The sequence below is a fragment of the Pezoporus occidentalis genome, unplaced genomic scaffold, assembly GCF_034315485.1.
Source record: "Pezoporus occidentalis ecotype Australia unplaced genomic scaffold, CSIRO_AGI_Poc_V1 ctg87, whole genome shotgun sequence".
NCBI classification, from domain to species: Eukaryota; Metazoa; Chordata; class Aves; order Psittaciformes; family Psittacidae; genus Pezoporus; species Pezoporus occidentalis.
This window is the reverse complement of record NW_026916231.1, coordinates 1,504,598-1,524,177: the sequence shown is the minus strand read 5'-3', so window position 1 is coordinate 1,524,177 and position 19,580 is coordinate 1,504,598. Positions and strand designations below refer to the sequence as shown.

General features: G+C 40.7%; 1 protein-coding gene across 2 annotated transcripts in view; it reads left to right on the top strand.

The window, feature by feature from the left end:
• Nucleotides 1-17,159, top strand: part of TMEM67 (transmembrane protein 67) — a 36,635-nt gene extending 19,476 nt beyond the window's left edge. Inside the window, exons 19-28 of one of the 2 annotated variants that reach the window (XM_062604593.1) lie at nt 519-618; nt 719-858; nt 4,189-4,329; nt 4,890-4,970; nt 6,086-6,202; nt 7,325-7,441; nt 7,524-7,628; nt 7,952-8,054; nt 10,894-11,036; nt 16,928-17,159. In XM_062604593.1, coding sequence (XP_062460577.1) covers nt 519-618; nt 719-858; nt 4,189-4,329; nt 4,890-4,970; nt 6,086-6,202; nt 7,325-7,441; nt 7,524-7,628; nt 7,952-8,054; nt 10,894-11,036; nt 16,928-17,020 — 1,140 coding nt within the window. In that variant the 3' untranslated portion in view covers nt 17,021-17,159. Of the gene's footprint in view, nt 1-518; nt 619-718; nt 859-4,188; nt 4,330-4,889; nt 4,971-6,085; nt 6,203-7,324; nt 7,442-7,523; nt 7,629-7,951; nt 8,055-10,893; nt 11,037-11,492; nt 14,678-16,927 lie in introns of those variants that run through there. The other variant, XM_062604594.1, reaches the window with a different exon arrangement.
• Nucleotides 17,160-19,580: the final 2,421 nt, after the last annotated feature.

Below are 19,580 nucleotides of genomic sequence, written 5' to 3'. Positions count from 1 at the left end.
TTGTTTTTAAACATCTTGTAGAGTTCATTTTATTGGTGTATAGATGTAAACAATTATTTTACTCTAAGAATTAAGTAATTTTCCCATAGAAATTTGTTTTGTGGAGTCTTTATATGGAAGCAAATGTCTAAGGAAGATGATCTATGGAAAATTATTCTTTCAAGGTTAAAGGTGTAAAGAAACCAAATAATACCATATCAAGCAAGCTAGTGCTTTCTTTTAAAGCAGAATGTAAGTGCTGCCAATTCCTTATTAAAAGGAAGACATTAGAATAATTATGTTCAAACATACTTGTAGAATTCCAAGATCAGTATTCTGTCTTCATGGGATATACAAGTATTTTATTAATTATGGGTATTATATTGTATTGGAATTCATAATACATGCTAATAGGTTATGGGAAAATAGTCCTTTTTTTTTTATGTTTAACGAATGACTTGTGCAAGGACTGTTTCTTCATCTTTGTCTATATGCTTCTGCTGTCCTTACTTGTTACATTTCTCCTTTTTCTTTCTTAGGCTCTGCAATTCTTACAACTGCTGGTTTCACAGCTTACTATAGACATTTTCTTTATTGACTGGGAAAGACCTAAGAGCAGAGTTGTTAAAGGAGTTGAAGGTAACTCAAACTTTGCTTGTTTGGATAGCCAGCTTTGGTTAAGTTCAGATACGCTATCAAGTATTAAATTTCAGAGCTTTATTGTATGTATTCTTTTTAGGTGAAGGTGTTATTAAAAGTGCTGCTGCACCTGTGAGCATATGGAGGACCTATTTTGTAGCAAATGAATGGAATGAAATTCAGACAGTGAGGAAGATAAATCCTCTGTTTCAAGTGTTTGCAGTTCTTTTTTTTCTGGAGGTACTGTTATTACTATTATTATTATTATTAAGTTTTTATGATTCACAAGAAGATTGTAACATAAGGGTCTGTTTTTTAACTCTTGCGTTCTCTGGGTAACCTTCAAGTTCACCTGAAAACATATAACTTTGTAAAATAATTACTTTAATACATTTTTAAATTTATATGTATAGGTCATTACAATAATTTATTAAGGAAGACTTGGGAAAACAAAGCAACCCAACCATTAATTAGCTTAGAGACCTCTGTTGGTTTTGTTTGGGTTTTTTTAAGGTAATGAGATACCCTAAGTGGCTTAAGCGACTGATAAATCTGTGTACACACTCAATTCCTTATTTGCCTACTGGCTCTCTCCTGCATCAGTCAACAGCTTTATTTCAAGTTTCATATTTATCTGAACTGAAGTGACCTTTCATAAAGCAGGAAATGAAATGTGCCAGTTCTGTTCCTGATGGCATAACACAAGGCAGTATGTCTTCAGATACAGCTTAAGGATACGTGAGAAATTGTGCTTTAGCTTTTTAAAAATATACTGTTTTGCTTCCTCTGCAGTTACTAAGTACTATTACTTAGGGAAGTATTCTTAAAGCATGTAGCATATAGTTGTTTATGTGAGGTTCTTACATATTTCTAATACATTTTTATAATTTTTTTAATTTTCTATTTTTCTTTATAATACAATAAATACACCCAAGCTTTCCTCATTCACTACATCAGTAGTTTTGCTGTTGGTAAACACAGGCCAGGACCAACATAGGTGCCACATTGCAAGGAAAGAATGGGACAAAAGAGAGCATGTATTCCCCAAACTAATCTCATGTTACTCTGCTTAAGCTGCTGGTATTACCGCAAGGGAGAGGCTACTCTCAGTACAGACAGATTATCATCTTGCTCTATAACTACATCTATGAATTTCTCTCTGAAGAACCCCTTTCTTGCCACTGATAGTGGAGAAGGTCATGAAAGATAACTAAATAGGCTAAATCAGTGTTTGTGGAAACCTCAGATAATCTTCATAACTTTCATTGCTATGCTGAAGATTCGAGCTCAGTTTCCCTAGAAGTATAATGCACAGGGGCAGATATGGCAATCAGCTGCTTACTACAAGAGGGAACTTCTGTAATGCCTAAAGCCTATCTTCTTGGGTTAGCAGTTTTAATAAAGTGACTGTTCCATTCTCATTAATCTTTGTGACAAGCTGTAGGGTAGTAGAAAACAAGCCAGGAAAAGTAATAATTGGAGGAAGTTGGAAAGCATGAAAGGAGTCTCCCTCCCCACAAGCCTTGTGTCTGGCACCAAAGTAGTCACTGGTTGGCATAGTCACTATGGCAGTGCTGCCCGCATGGCTGGTGCAGGTACAGTCTGGCAGAAGAATGTGGCTTTTCAATACTGTACTGGGTCTGACTGGGCTGGAGTTTATTTTCTTCACAGCAGCCCATAGGATGTTGTGGCTAAAACAGGGTAACACACCAGTGTACTGCCTATTGCTGAACACTGCTTGAACAGCACCAAAGTCCCCAGCGAACAGGCTGGGGCTGTGCAAGAGGCTGGGAGTACAACCAGGCCCCCAGCTGATCAAAGAGGTATTCCGTACGATATACCATTATGCTCAGCAGTAAAAATGGAAGAGAGGGATTTTCTGGGAACTGGCTGAGCACTGGTCTACTTGTCAGAGATCGTTAGTGATTGCCTTTTGTCAGGGTCCGGTTGGAGAAAATCCTAGTGCCGGACCCTGTTTCAGTTCATGATCCCAAGAGTGAAATTAGGATGCAAATGAGGTCAAGTACCGTAATCGATTAGTACGTTTATTACAAAAGGACAATTATAAAAAAGGGAAATTATTGTAATAAAGGGGACAGTGATAGGACAGATCGGAAAAAAGGGAGAAAATGAAGAAAGGATTTGAGGTGCAGAGAGAGAGAGAGTCACCACCGTGGATCCAGCGGTATCCCGGGGATCTATTGTCCCCATCGTTGGTGGTAGGAGTCCTTCAGGGTTCATAGTCAGTATTGGAGCAGAGTGTCCCCCAAGAGTCTGTCAGAGGTGGGTGTCCTCATGGAGGCATCCTTCTGGAGTCCCCTTGAAGGTACCCTGTGGAGTGTGTCTCGTGGAGCTGCCCTCTGGCCATGTCTCATGGAGGGTGTCCCTCAGGGTCCATAGTAGTCATCCTCACGGAGGTGTCCTTCTGGATTAATCCTCATGGCAGTGGTTCCTTGGCAATGTGTCTCTTGGTGGTTACCTTTTCCCCCTTTTATTACAAGCTGGGGGAAGCACCTGTGTTCTTCATGTCACATATTACATGTTCCTCGTGGACCAGTTTCCCAGGTCTTGCAGCCAGCTCTTGTCTGGACACACACACACACACACACACAAACACACACATACATACACATGCACACACGCATGTCTGCAGCAGTTCTTGGGATAATGGGCAGCAGTTCCTCACTCCAATCCTTGAGGTAATGGAGTCTTAGCTCTTTCCCAGTCATCGCTCAGGCCATGGATGGTGGAGTCCCACTTAAGCTCCTCACACCCTTCTCCCAGGCATTGGAGTCTTACCTCAACTCCTCCCACCCATCTCTGAGCAGTTTCTCAGACCAATCTTTGAAACAATGGACAGTGAAGTCTGATTTCACATCAGTCTCGCACCTTTGCACCACTTGTTGTGGAGGTTTTTTCACCTTCTTCCCTTTTCCTTGCTTCTTGAACTTCTTTATCTTGGCCCACAAGTTTTCTTGCTTTTGTTTTTCCTGTTCCCAGTCCCACTGTGGGGGTTAAACCCACCACAAATATGTTTCCATGCAGCTGTGGTTCTGAATAATGTACACATATTTCTTACCTCTGAAGTGTTTCAAGATGTGGTGTTTCTCTTCCCTCTTTTATTTGGAAACTTTTTCTAGATTCTTTATTTAAAATAGAGTTGGCCATAAAGACAGTGTAGGGAAATATATTTCTGTTCAACAAAACAACTGGAATATATAGGACCAAAAAGGTGAAATTTGGCAGAAATAATATCCCTATGCAGTCCAACAGTAGAATCATTTAGAGTTTTTCAGTAAAAATCAGTGTTGAGTTTTCAGGAGATTTAGGTGCATATATTTTTTAATTTCTGTATCAAAACATATACATACAGTTTATGTTTTTAATCATGTTTCTCAGTAATAACACTGAATCACGCAATTGGGCTCTATCATAGTGAACATGCTACTATTCCCAGGTCCATTTTTCCTAATTTGTAATTCGTATTTCCTGTTACAATGGAAACAACAGTGTCGTAATTAATGCTGTTCATTGCCGCATGTTGTTCATTGGTCTTCTTAATCACTTCAGGTGGTGGGATTTTCAAACCTGGCTTTAATGGATTCTTCTTCCAGTCTTGCAAGAAGCAGTGAGAGTTACATAGCTCCTTGGAGCCGCATTTTAAGATTTGGTGTGTCTGCTGCGGTCTGGTTAGCCATTGCTGGCTTACAGGTATGGGAAACACATACATACTGAATTGTCATTTCCAGGCTGGTTCTTGGAAGCTAGAATATATCACTAGGCCATCCATACTAAGTGTCACAGTACTGGGTATATTCTTAACTGGTTTGCTTGGTTTAGACTTTTAGCTGCTTTAGCATGGTACACCCCTAGAACTCAAAATGCATCTTGTGAGCCATGAGACATCATAGTTTGTAGCCAGAATTTTAATCCTCTCAATTATGTGAATTTATGCTATTACTATGGCTTGTTTTAAACAACTTTGGAGCATCCTGTCCATGGCAGGGGGGCTGGAACTAGATGATCTTAAGGTCCTTTCCAACCCTAACTATTCTATGATGCTATGATCTCCAAGTTCAGAATGGAAAGCAGGTTATTACTACAACTTTACTTCTTAGAGGAAAGATGTCAATCCCATTTCATAGACTCTGTTTGCAATAGTGGCCATTATGGAAGTCTGTAATGTGTGGGTGTTAAACTGTGCAGTTAGCTGCTTAATAAAGTCAGATCTGATGAACTAACAGAACAAAAATTGGTTGATTTTATTTCAGATTATATTTTTTTCTGTGTGTTATGAAAGATTTATTGAAGACAAGATAAGCCAGTTTGTTGATTTGTGTTGCGTGAGCAATGTAAGTATCTCTGTCTCATTTGTACAGTGGCATTTTTAATAGAATAATACATAAGATAGTTTTAAGAATATTCAATAATATTTATTAATTTAATTTGAGATTGCAAGCTAACAGCCAAAGTAAGTGTTTCTTTCAGCTAACTTTATTGGTGCAATCTACAAGAAAATTTCAGTTTAACTTTAAATGGAAAAGGATTTGGGAACTATAGGTATCAGCATGTTCTTCTAGGTGTGTGATTTTTAAGTTGTTTATGAATTTAAGTTGGTTACATTTGCACATACAGAATTTAAAAGTAACAAATCATGACAGAATTTGCTGCCCTTCTGTCCACTGGTTTGCATTTTAGTACTTTTGTCTTATAGCCACAGCTGTCTTGGTATTAGTTTATACCAGTTTCTGCTCCTATCTTGTGGTTGTCCCTCAAATAGCTGAACCTCATGATTGTCCCTTTTGGACGGTTACCAGCTTTTTCATGCATTTTCACTTGAACACATCTAAACTGCTTTGCTTTCTCTAGTTTTAATATGGGTCTTGAAGCTTTGCACTGCAGGAATTCCTTTTTAACCAAAGAAGAGTGCAGTCGGAACAGGTTGGATTGTCTCATTTGTACAGAACTTTTTAAAATACAGAGATTAACCCCTTTTATCAGCCTTTCCAGCCTTGGTGATTCCTCTTCTACCCATATAGTGCATGGGTTGTCAAGAGATTCGGGGGTTTATGTGATACATATAAACATTCTGTCATACTGAATGAAATTCTATTAAATACAGTCTCCTAGAAACTCAACTGGAATCATGCATGTATATTATGTATCACAGACATAATTTTTGAATCAAAATAAAAGTTAGTAACTTTGTTTTAATTTTTTTGGCTCTGGAATTAAGTAGTGATCCTTGTTGATAAACTAAACTTGAAGCTGGTGTGTGTTTCTAGTTAAACATAGATAAAACTTATCAGTAGAAGAGTTACTAAATCTTTTTCTCCCATATTTATTTTGGTACCTGCCTACTTGGTATATGTAGAAGGTCTGGCTGGTCTCCACTGGGAATTCAAGCATTAATAATAAAGTTATAATTTTTAATTAAACTATACTTCTTTTCCCCCATCTCTTTTAGATTTCAGTGTTTCTCTTGTCACACAGCTGCTTTGGTTATTATATCCATGGTCGCTCTGTGCATGGACATGCAGATACCAATATGGAAGAAATGAATAGGAACCTAAAGAGAGAAGCAGTAAGTAAAAGTACTAAAGTTTACACCTGCTCTAGTTATTTATTTTATAAAAATCCCCTACATCTTTGCATTATGGATCTGCACGTGTGCATTGCATTGCACCAAGCTATGATACTTAAAAGATACCACCTATTGGTATGTGTATATAATTCTTTTAACTAGCTCTTTACTATTTCTTCTTCTGATACTTCTTCATATTCCATAGATAGATAATTTCTGTTTATCTAAAAAGCCTTTTTATGTATTTAAGAACCTTCTTTTTTGATATTGAAGCTTTTCATAAGCGCATGGCTTTCCTAATAGAGAAACATTTATTTTTGCAATAAATTCTTTTTTTTCATCTCTTCTCCTGTGGTGGTATAACTTATTCTTTACTAAAATTAATTTCAGAAGTATTTTTTTCTAGCTTTTCATATGTTGTACCTTTACTGTGAGGTCGGGCAAATGTGAAATGTCTCATAGAAGATTGGTGCAATTTGCATTAAATTCCATGACATCTTGCAGCTTTGTAGGGACAAGCTAGACAAAGTATACTGCTATTTCAATGATAAACCATCAGAAAAAAAAACAAACTATAATCATGTGAAAATTAAACCTCAAACATTGAAATATATAGGAATCTCTTTATTAATATAATTTGTATAGGTGTTTTCATGTATTTTTTTTCCTAATTGCTTAGTTCAATATGATTTTTGAAAAGCAGGTTTTTCCCTATGGAGGTACCTAATTTTCTGTTTTCTTGGGGGGGGGGGGGGGTAAATTTATTCAATGTGGCTTGAAAAACATATGGAAAAAGTCAGGATCCAAAGCACAAAAAAATCAGGACAAATATAGAATAAATGATAAATATAAAAGAAAGGGCTTCAGAGTGGATGACAAAAGATGTATTAGAAGGTAATGAACTGAACATAGGTTAAAAGAGGAATATAACTTTGTGACAGCAGGGGTCAGGATTTCATGTCCTATGAAAATCTGGCTATAATCGAACCAAGAGTGCAGTCAATTCAAATATTTAGTATTATGTGTACATGAAAGAGAGGAAATGAAAAGCTTTTGATTTTGGGAGGTCTATGAATGAAACAAATAATGTTTTAATAATTTACAGTTGCTTTAATTGTATAGGAAAATCTGTGTAGTCAGAGAGGTCTGTTACCAAACACAGATGGCCAGACATTTCAGATGTCCATTTCAAGAAAAGTGCGACTGCACTATGACAGGATTCATGAAACCCTGACAAGAGTAAGTGAGATACTTGTATTTTGTTAATGTTATTTGAAATATGTAATTTTTCCACTGAAGTCATGGCCATGTTATATTTCAGAGACGTGGTCCTGCTAGGCTTTTGGACTCATCTGCAAATACTTTTGAACAAAGCACAAGGGCATACAACACCATGAACAAATTTCTCAGTTCTTTTATTAATCACGTATGTATTTTGACATTACTGTATTAAGGAAAAAGACTAAGTATTGTAAATCAGACTGTAATTTCTGTTAAAGCATATGTGCTTAAAGATTTGTTGTTAAAGACTGGAACAGTGCTTCATTCAAGAAAAATAACTGGTGTACTGTCTGAGAGTACAACCTGTTCTTAAAAATTACAAATCCTTTTTTGTTATATACTTATTTTTGTATTTGAATAGACCAGTGCTTTTCTTCATTCACAAAATGAAGCTATACTTCACTTTGTAACAAGTACTTTTTCTTTGAAGTCATAAAACAACAAGTATTGTTTTTCCTTTTCTTATAGGCTCATAAAGAAATGGATTATATTGTCAAAGATAAGTTGCTGTTTGAACGGATTCTTGGCATGGAGTTCATGGAACCCATAGAGAAAAGTCTTTTTTACAGTGGTAAAAACATTTGCAACTCGGTATTTGTACTGTTATAAGTATGTCGGTTTCTGTGTCGCATTTTTTCCGAGAATTTACAATCTAAACCGGACTTTAGGGAAGGAGGGGTCATTAAATGATCGCTTGTGAGGGAGGGACTGAAGAGAAGTTCTCCAGGTTACAGAAACCCTATTTATATTTTGTCACTCAATTGCAATGATTTTTCTCTTAGGCAACTGAAAAGATGCTCTGTAGAGATGGGCATGTGTTTATGAAGTGCTCCTTTTGACTTGCTGTCTGGATCCAATATGCACCTTGGAAATGGCAAGAAGACCCACAATATTTAAATAGCTTCATGCTATTTTTTAATATATAGTACCAAATTTCTTACGAAACAACTAAAAGTACAGAAAGACAATTTCTTTATAGAGGATATTGATCACAGTGAGGACGTTTTAGTGGAATACTTGATGTTAATACACCACACATCTTTGCAGACTCCACTAAGTAATTTGGGTTCTTTAATATTTTATTTTGATGCTTTTTAAGTATTGCTAATGCTTACAGCAAAAAATTAGTATTCCAGCAGAAATAGGGGTGACACCAGTTCTGATTCTGCTCCCTGGAGTTATGCAAGGTCAGTTAGACTTGGGTTCTCCAGTGCAACATCCTGAATCCTAGCCCTATGCTAAACTTAGCCGTAAGGGTTTTCCAGGTGAGCGGTACATGTGTTAAAAATAGATTTAGTGAAAGTTCTTGACCATATCTCAACCTTCAACCTAGGTTCCTAAATCAGAACCTCTGGAAGATTGATGCTGTGGAACATCCAAGGCTCTAAAAACCTTAACCTATTAATAATTACTGCCAGGTGACCAATACCTGCATCACTGGTATCCTCATCCAGTGTTAGGTCCCCCACTTCCCCAACTTCATCCAGGTTCTGAAACCCAGAATCGTGTTTTCCTCCTACTAACAGATGTGGTCTGTATCTGGACTGGTATCCACACTACAGTGAAATATGAGCTATAAACTTAGGCCTGATACCAGTCAGCTTCTTCAGTTCCTGAGCTGTACAGAATCCATCAGAAATCTGTGAAAACCTCAGTTCAGACCCTGATTCTACCCCTAACCATAAACATGGCTATCACCTGCATGAAAACTAAACATTAGCTAGTGATCTAAGATGATGCAAGCCCTCATTTTGAGACCCTCAAGTACTTGGTTCTCCTGCCTCATTGTTACTTAGAATTTATAAATTCTAAACCTTATCAGTAGTGTAATCCAATCCATAGCTATTACCAGATAACTATTACACATCCTAAATATGTCATTATTCTTATATAACAGCAACTGCAGATTATATCACTGAGCTGTGCAGAGCTTTTCCTGCTTTATGACACTGGGGCTGCAAAAGCTGAAGCCTAATTTGAATTTCAAACCTTGCTGTGTAACCAGTAATGCAGCACATGCTTTCAACAAGCCATGGTTGTAGTCTGGTATTTTTGGTCAGTTTAGATGTCTGAGCTACACCTAATTCACTAAAGGCTTGGGCTCTCCTCCCCTGTCATGGTGAAGCACTGTCTTTAGTAATAAATGTTCCCAGATAGCCAGTATCTGCCTTATAACTAGGACTTGCTTCAGCCTCAGTCTGTGATTCCACATCTTGCAAAATCATAGAATAGTTTGAGTTGGAAGGGACCTCTAAGGTCATAGAGTAGAGGCCCCTGCAGTGAGCAGGGACATCTTCAACTAGATCAGGTTGCTCAGAGCCTTGGACCTTGAGTGTTTCTAGAGATGGGGCATCTCTACCACCTCTCTGGGCAAACTGTGCCAGGATTTCACCACCCTCATTGTAAAAAAAAAAAAAAAATTCCTTATTATCTAGTCTGAATCTTCCCTCTTTCAGTTTAAAACCCACTTCCCTTGTCCTATCACTTACAGGCCCTCTTAAAATCTGTACCCAGCTTTTGTATAAGCTTTCTTTAGGTACTGGAAGGCTGCTCTAAGGTCTCTCTGGAGCCTTCTCTTTTCTAGGCTGAACAAGCCCAACTTTCTCAGCCTTTCCTCACAGGAGAGGTGCTCCATCCCTCTGGTCATTTTTGTGGCCCTCTTCTGGACCTGCTCCAACAGCTCTGTACCTTCCCTGTGCTGAGGGCCCCTGAGCTACATGCAGTTACTCCAGATGGGGTCTCACCAGGGCAGAGGGGCAGGATCACATCCTTTGACCTGCTGGTCACACTTCTTTGGATGCAGCTCAGGATATGATTGGCTTTATCAGTGATTCCAAAACCCTATTCTAAACCCCAGGTCTACTTAGCCATAAATATTGTCAAGTATGCAATGGCTGAGTTAGAATTAAGTGTATAAGCATGATGTGATATCTTCAAATTGTGCATTAGTCAACAAAGCTTTGGTCTTTTGACTGCCATTGTTTCAAAATTCATAATCCTAAGCATTGATATAAATGTATTCTTTGATAGTTTAGACTGCCACGGTTCCCAGTGTTTTAAATACAAATCAGGATTTCATGGCAGTACTTACACAATTTGTAATAAAAACATGCTGTTTCCAATAAAACTTGCCACAGACATTTTTCTGAAAAAGGGAAGAAAGTGTTGCTTTCTCTATCGAAAGTGGTGCTTTTTGATAGAGGAGTGGGTAAGTGGTCTAGACTACTTCTGCTATGAAAAAGGTATTTTAAGCTTAAAAGACCCATTTTTTTGTGAAACTGCTTATCAGTGAACAAAGATAATGTCAAGCTTTCCTGTCTTCTTATCAGCTTTCTCAGTGTGCACTGCTGAACTCCACGAACTTGCACTTCACAGAAATAATGTTTTTGACAAGTATTTTCTTTCTGTAGATGAAGGACAGTCCTTCAGTGATGTTCTCTATTACGGCAATGAGACAACGCTGCTCATCTTTGATATCCTGTTTTTCTCTGTTGTGGATCTGGCTTCCCAGAGTTTTGTCTTAGCAGCTATTCTAACCTATTTGCAACAAGAGGTAAATTTCAATTGAAGAACACAGTCATATTTTAAAAGCCTGGGTTAGTGTGGCAGTATAAGCAGTTAACTACATAATTAAAGCAGTAAGTCAGCAATATGTGGTGACAGAGGACTATACTGAGAGCTTATAAAATAGGGGTTTGATGTGATTTTTTTGTCAGAAAGGCTTGTGAGAAATTATTTTTATTCACATGCCTGTCAGGAATAAAGAGGCTACAAATAACCTTCAATAGAAAACACGAATATCTGTTGGGATTAATCACACATAATTATATCATATTTCAGGGTGGAGATACAGAAATATTTCGAAAGCACTGAAGGGAGTTAAGCACCTATTTCATTCACGTTATTTACAATTTAAAGATAATACGAAGTTACTACTTTATGTTAGTTACTGAAACATTCTGTTCTAAGCATTTCTTCATTAATACATTTTTTTCTAAAATATTCTTAGATATTCAGGTTTATTCGTAGTACACTTGGGCAGAAGAATTTGGCATCCAAAACCCTGGTGGATGAAAGATTTCTCATCTAATTAAGAAGATGAAAAACTTTGTTGAGGAGTTCATGGTGGATGTTATGTCCATGACCAAAGTATCTCTGACTGCAGATTAATTCTAGTGCACTTTTCAATAATAATAGCGTGATGTTTTTGAAAAGGGTAATTTTTTATATTGTGTGCTATTAAACTTTATTTTTGTGTATTTACAAATATTTTTTGAATTTATGAACGCTAAGCCATAGGCTATTAAAAGGAAAGGCACATGAAAATAAGAAGTAAACTTAAGTGTTGTTATTAGTAAAATAAGGTAAATATTTTCTGATGGTTTTTGGTAAGATAGAGACTGCACACTTTTTTTTTTTTTCTGACAATCCCTTACATCTTTTTTATTATGTTTAATTTATTTTGAGGTACAATGTATATCAAACACACAGTTTTACACAGCACAGGATTTGTTCTCAAGTAGGCTACTATTTCAGGAGGACTTTTTAAAGATCTCTTATTTATAGTGACTCCAACTTGAAATTTGAGCTGTTCTTTACTGTGTGATAGTATTGTGTGCTTTTGTCTCTTCTTGGAGTTTTTTCTTGGGTGTGGACTAGATATGACAAAGTTTCCTTGTGTTTGAGATTCAGTAGTGTTACGGTGATGCAGAAAAACAGGTTAGTTATGATAGAGCAGCGGAGATGCTTATAGGTGCTGGAGGTTTGTTCCTGATCTTCTGTCATCTGATGTGAAATGCATGGGGAAGTAACAGTAATGCTTTTGTGCTGTTTCCACACAAGTGAAGCAGAAGCAATCGTTCTTATCCTTCTAGAAGTGTTTTCACAGGTGCCTATCTATGCTCATGTACCTCTCTCTCTCATCTCTCTGAACTTTCTGGCTTTATTATTTTTAGGTATAACCCAGAGACCATAATCATTTTACCATTATTATGTTTTTGGAATTTAAACGAGTTAATAATTATTCAAGTGCCACTTATTAAGTATTAAGGGAGATTATGAATGGCCTTCAAAACACCTTAAAGTGAGGTGTCTACCTCCCATATGTACCTCTGAAAAGTCTCCCTACCTTTTTTGAAGTATGTTTTTCAGTAAATGGTTAAACCTGAATAGTGTTTGCTGTTTTTATACCTGTTACTGTCCTTAGATGATTCCACAAGGGACTTTCACCAGCAAAAACACCATAAAAATGTAAGCCAAGGTTAGTGTGTTTATTCCAAAACAGAGACGGAGGACATGATTAGCTGGAACTAGGAGATTTCCAATGCCAATGTGCTCATCTGAGTTGAAGCAGCATTGTTCCAGGTGTTGCTTGGCTTTATAAAAAGGAACTTGTTCTCATTTTGATACTACATCATACTATCATGATCTTAAACCTACTGGAACATGGACATAAACCTCAGGGTCACTATTGGCTGTAATATATTTGCTTTTAGTGTTGGCAAAGGATGTGTAACTTGCTAGTTCAATATAGTTGCTATTAACTGATAGAACGTGTCTGTCAGTAAGTCTGTAGTAAGAGAGATGACTGAAGAGTTGATTTGTAGCAGGACATCCATTTATCAATATGCAGTTTAGCACAGACATTTCCATGTCCTGCTTTCCTTTCTTCTGTCTGTTTATGTGCACAATGCTTAGTTTGTTGGTGCACACTATGCTGCAAAAAAAAAGGTGCAAATACAGAACTTCCAACAGTGAAGTGTACACTCTAAATAAAATTATTGTTGTTGCCTTTATAGTGAATGTAGAGATGGAAGTGTCCATTAGGTGCTGCATCCATTAAAGTAGCCAAAAAATTGTATTTCTACTGAGTATCATGATTGTATGGTTTATTAGTTGTGAGGTTTCTGTCATACTTCCCGTCAGTGATCTACTGAGTGCCAAAACTGTAAACTAAGCCAAGGAGCCATCTGAAGAAGGGTCTGCAGCAGGACATTAGCAAGGCAGTAGTTAAGCTGACATGATGCCCATGTATTTCTTTGGTCCATAGCTTAGCATAGCTTAGCTAAACTTAATATCCCAGTTCTTACAAGTCCTACTGAAATGTCAGTGTACAAGAGGAAATATACTCTTATGTGACCAGATTTATTCAAGGTGACTGATGTGACTAAAGGGGCGTAGAAAGTTGCTGTGGTCCATAAGTGATCAAGTACAACCCTAATGAATTATCCTAATAGAGATCTTTCCTTATTGTCACTTTCCAGCAATAGTACTGTATGTCACTGGCAATGGTAACAGCCTCAGGCTTTTTGTCTGTGTGAATTCTGATGATGTGTTCATGGTCATGAAGGTATTCTAGCGAACAGAGCCACACTTCAAATGTACCAGAATGGTCTGACCTAGGACCAACTTCAGCCAGAATAGCTAAAACATAGTAGCCAGACCAGGGTAAATCAGGGAATGCCTGCAAGCAAGTGCCATCTGTAGACACAGACTTGTAGTTTTAATTAGCCCAGTACCAGCAGAAGTGGGGACATTTCAGCTCTCCCTCTGTACCCTGTTGTCAATGCTTTTGCTTAACCAGCGACACCCTTCTGTGCAAAAGTCATGCTTTGAGTTTGCTTTAGATAGGCCTTTAATTATGTGCTGCTCAGAAGGGCATGTGAAAGCTTTGATGACCTTCCACTTTGCAAGAACTACTGCTACAGGCAACTCTTGTTAAAGATAAATGATAAATTAATCTGAAAACGTCAAAACAGTTCAGTTGCTTAGTGCCCTTTTCTCCTCAGTGTGCACACTACTCTGTTGTGTTTTATTTTTCCAGGTCATTTACCTAAGCTGTTAAATCAGCTAACATAGGCACTTTACATGATTTAGGAAATAATTACAGGAGTCAAAAGCTCCAGGCGTTCATAGCGTTCATAGATGCGTTTCTTCATCCTTGCTGTCCAGTGAACACTTGAAATGCGTTGACTGTGCTTTGTTCTCCTGTTGCTTCGTGTTTGTTCAAGGAATGTCTCTTGTGATTTTATTTCCAACTTAATGTTTTTCCTTTTTTTAAAATTAACATGCAGCTACACTGTGCTGTTGATGTAATGAGTGTCTTCCAAGTTTCTAAATGTTTTATTTAATCACATGGCATCTCAAACCCTCACATCTCTCCCTCTGAGCAATAAAATATTTTCAAGGATTGGAGTTGTTTTGCATTTGTAAAATCCGTTGACCCAAGCCCATAACATGCTCTTCCTCCCATGAGCATGGGGGTTTCAGAGCAGAGCAGGAGGCTGCTACTGGCTCTGCAGTGCAGAGAAGCTCTGTCAGGACACGTGTAAAAAGAGGACTGTCCAGTCAGTGAGGCAACAGAGGGTATGTTTCTGAATAGCCACAACTGATGGAATGAGATGGTTCCTTTTTGACAAGCATTTTAGGAGTTAGACACCAAAACAGTTAATCCCACAAATAATTATAACTTGTACAGAAATTTCAGTACTATGTTTAAAATTCACAGGTTTCATTGACTAGTGAGGACTTGGTTGATTCGTATTTCACTACAGCATTCATTTAGTGGCGAGTGTGTGATTGAGGTAAATGGTACCAGAGGTGAGAAGGGCAACTGGCATGACAGTCAGCATTCCTCCCTGCCCATCAACTTGCTGCAGCTTGGGCAGTGCAGCAATGCCAGCCACGCCAGGCTCAGGGGGTTGGCTGGCTGTGTTCAGCCTGAAGGGGGTGTATGGGCAGTTGGTGACTAGGGGAGGGTGACACTATGATAACACTCCTAAAATATCGTCTCTAAGATGAACTCTTCCATCTTACCTTGGTAGTGCTTCAGTAAGCCTTGATGGTCTGGAGCCCTGACCACCTGTATCCCTCTCTGATCCAGACTGCTTTGCCTACATACTGGTGCTCTACAAGCCCTGTCACTTACTTTGTTTTCCCAAGTGACCTCCATCACAGCAGGAATAACTGTAAGTCTGGCAGCTGGGGAGAGGTGAGAGATTAATTCGGAAACACTGGATGCTCAAAGCTCACCTGTGGAACAGCTCTGCAAGATCAGGAGCAGCACCAGGTTAGCTGACACTGAGAATTCTCTTTCAGTGTTCAGAACTGTTCTCTTTTCAATCTGTGACAGCTAAGCCCACACCAGGCAGTCTCCTCACAACCTGTGGTGGTCATGGTATCAAAAGCAGAGGCTACATCTAAGCAGGGAGAAGGAAACATACTTGTCATAGCTCTAAAGCAGTTACTAGAAAAGCCTAGAACAAGAGACAGATCTAGATGGTTTCTTTCTGTGGTTGGGTTGGGAGGAGGTTTTGCGTAAGTGCTATTACAGCACTTACTGAATTCCCATTTTACAGCTCTGTGTGGCAAGAAGTCTCACACAGCATGGAAAAAACTGGCATGAAAAAAACAACCTCTAACCCTGTTGTTGTCTCCGTGACCTTCCCACCCTGGTTTACAACTGCAGGAAAATAATCCCCTTCGAATCATGGCACGAAATAGGTCTCCAGTTCTGCCTGCAAATGCTGGCTGGAGATATTTGCTTTGGGCTTTGCCTGATCCCTGGGACATGAAGAGTTGCACTGACCTCCCTCCTGAGCAAACAGCTCAGAATCTCCAGGAGCCTGATGCCCCTTCCCACCCGTATCCCACTGCAGCCAGCGAGCTGGGATGAATGGATGTTGCTCTTTCATGTGCAGTGGTTTCCCCTGAATCCTCTCCAGCACCATGGAGCTGCGGGGGCATGGTGGGGGGCAGCACCTCCTTCCATAGCCCGAGGGGAGGATGGATCCGGGCACTGGCTGTGAGGCACATCCCCAGCTGCCACCCCTCCTACACCAGCCCTTCCCCTAACCTCTTCACTTCCAGGTTCACCTGGGCCCACAGAGAGCTGAACCCCAGGAATCTTGGCAAGGGGATGCAGAAGTTATGCTGATATCTGTTTAATAACAGCTTTGCTGGAAGCTCAGTATTTATGGCATTGCCTTGAAAATAGGAGCAGAGACGATGCCGGGAGAGTTACCTCACAGGTGTTTGTTTCTCCTAAAAGTGTATGGTCACAGTCTGAGACACAGTGTGCTTTTTTGTGGGAAGGAAAGGCTGCATTTCCCACTCTCAATATTCCCTACCCTTCTGGATGCTCGTCAGGGCACACAGACAGTGTTTTGTGCCCAGCTTGTTGTGCAGAGCTCGGTTGTATCATGGGGCACCCGAGCTTAGTGCAGAAATTGCTGAGACTCTGGGTTCTGCCTGCATCATCCCAAACCCGCAGGGACAGTGAGGCATTCCTCCCCATGGGGACGAGACAAAGCCTGTCAAATTCCTCTGTGTAGACATGATCACAGTTCCAAAACAAAAAATAGAGTATGTCTGCTCGGTTTGCACAGGCAGCTGGCACCCTCATTCCTGGCTAACACTGATCTTGCTGAATGTTATCCCTCTTAGATGACATCCTGCATTTGCATTTGCAGAGAGCCCAGCAGTATGCTGTTTGGAAGGCAAAACAGTAAATTCATTTGGAGGCTGGAGATGCTGTGATGAGTCTCAGGGATCTGGGAGCATGGTAATGGGAAAGAGATGGATCTGAGACCTGTGGATCAGAACCATCTGGCCTGGCAACAGAAGGAGCAGGGTCCTGCAGTGATGCTGTCTGTTTTGGAGCTGCAGATATGCAGCTGTGACACACACACACACCCCACCCAGGTTACATAGGTTGCCGTAAGGGAGGGTCGGCTGCTATCAGTGGGAAAGCTTTGCTTCCTCACCTGAACAATGCAAGCAAACAGCAATTTCCTCAACCTCTGCTGCTGTTTAGAGCCAGTCCTGCTCTCCAGTGGCGTATTCCTGACAGCATTAATAAATGCAGAGTGATGGCTCAGTGACACGCTTCTTGGAAATAACAATATTCATTGCCCACTCTCACCAGATGTCAAGCCAGAAGAGCATATGAGGTAATGGAGCCTCTTCTGATGGTGCCACTGGGTGCTCCCAGCTCCACTGACCCAGCCCTGGATTCCCCACCATTGTCATCAGGGGCAATGCTGCAGCCTCAGCAACCATTACCAGGGAAGGGCTGGGATGCTTAAGGATGCAGTTAAGCAGCAGACACATTTAAATGTATCTAGATGGAGGAGCAGAAAGGAGTTGATTCCCTCTGGGGAATAGCTTTTGTTTCCTGAGGCTTTTAGCTTCCTCACCTTCCCTTTTTTTCCAGCAGTGCTCAGTTGCAGCTGCTTTAACTGAGAGAGCTTGAAATGAGTGCAGAGAATTTGGGAAGGTTTAACCGCCCCCCCCAAGTCATTGTGGTAACACTGGTAGCTACAAAAGCTGTACTGGAAACAGCAGTGTGTAATTAGAGGAGGTGGATGTTTCCACCTCCTGTGCCCGTGTACATGCTGGAGTGCAAAACCCCAGCTGTTTTTCACACCCCTTGCTGGTCTCTCAGCTCAAGGATGGTATAATAGAGTCTGCAAGGAGAGCAAGCCAGCACTGCGGGTGTGTGTGCTCAGTGACAAACACCCCTAGAGACCAGCCCACCGCTGGGAACCAGCCCTGGCCCCTCACATTGTCTGTGCTACGGCTGCGCTGAGATGGATTCAAACGGGCAAGCAGCTCAGAGGGCTGTCAGTAGGCAAGGAGTCCTGGCAGGGTTTGCTGCCCTGCAGGGCCAGGATGATGCCGGTGGCACCAGCTGAGAGGAGGAGCAAGTGAAGGAGCCAGGTCTGGGAAGAGGTTCCCAGGGCAGGGGGCCGAGCCTGGCCCCAGTGCACCAGAGCAAGCCTCAATGTCAGCTCAGGTCCACCAGCTCCTCTGGATGTTGTTTTGCATCGTGCAGGGAATACAAAGCAGTCCCAGCGTGCTCCTTCCCCGAAGCCCCTTTGTCATTAGAGGAGCACGCAGTAAATGTGTGCTGATTGTTTGGTACCACCGCGATCCCTGGCTGTCTGCAACCGGCCTGCCTGATGTGCACTGAGCTGGGACGAGAGTGGGGGACCCCAAGCCCATGCAGCAGAGGCACCCACCCTGTGCTGACACCTTCTCACGCAGTTTTGTATTCAGATCTGATCCAAGTATTACCAGAGAGGTTCCCTTGTCCCAGCAAATACAGCATGTCTTGAGAAAGGTGCCTACAGCCCTGGATTTGCCATCTGCAAGCTGTGACAAAGGCTCAGGACACCCACAGTACATACGTGACTGCAGCCTGCAGGTGTGGTGTCTGGAGCCTAGACACGCTGATACTCCTGTTTGATCCCTGGGCTCCCTCCTGGGTGTGTGGCCACGTTTGGCTGCCTGTGGGTGCCCAGCCAAGGCAGCCTGATATGCTTCCATAGAATGGCTTTGGTTGGAGGGGACCTTCAAAGATTGTCTAGCTCCAAACACAGGCACGCACACCTTCACTAGACCAGGTTGCTCCAAGCCCCGTCCAGCCTGGCCTTGAGCACTGCCAGGGATGGGGCAGCCACAGCTTCTCTGGGCACCCTGTGCCAGTGTCTTACTCTCTGACTCGTTACTCTGCAACTGGTTTTACTCCTGCATGAGAAAAAAAAAACGATTTTGTGAGCAAGTAGCTCCTCCCAGGCCCCTCTCTGATGAACACCAGTTTATGCTAGAGAGCATCTGCTTCAAGAGCCATCGAGGCTGCATTTGTCACTCGGGGTGAAACCAGCAGAAATTGAATGCACAAAGTGAAAAGCCTCCCATGATGTGGTAAACAGCAAGAGAAAGGCTGTGCACGTGCTGGGTTGAGGGGAAGGCGGTGTGTCTGCGGTTCCTTTTGATAAACAGCAAAACCATCTGGAGCTCCTGCTAAGAAACAGGGAAACTCATCTGCCTCTCCATGGGACATCTTAACAGGCCAAAAAGCACTCTGGAGCAGTTTCAGGAAACATGTATTTACTGAGAGAAGATGCCATTTTAATTTAAGAACAGAAGCCAGCAGAGGGTATGTGCATCTTGAGACAAGGAGGCACAAAAATACAAAATGTAATCAGTTCTAAGTAATGTTAAGTTTGATGGCTTTGTAATGGAAAATAACTGCGGTGCTTGAAGGTAGTTGACATAGTTTCAGGCCCTCAGGACCTCAGTACAAAAGGTGTGA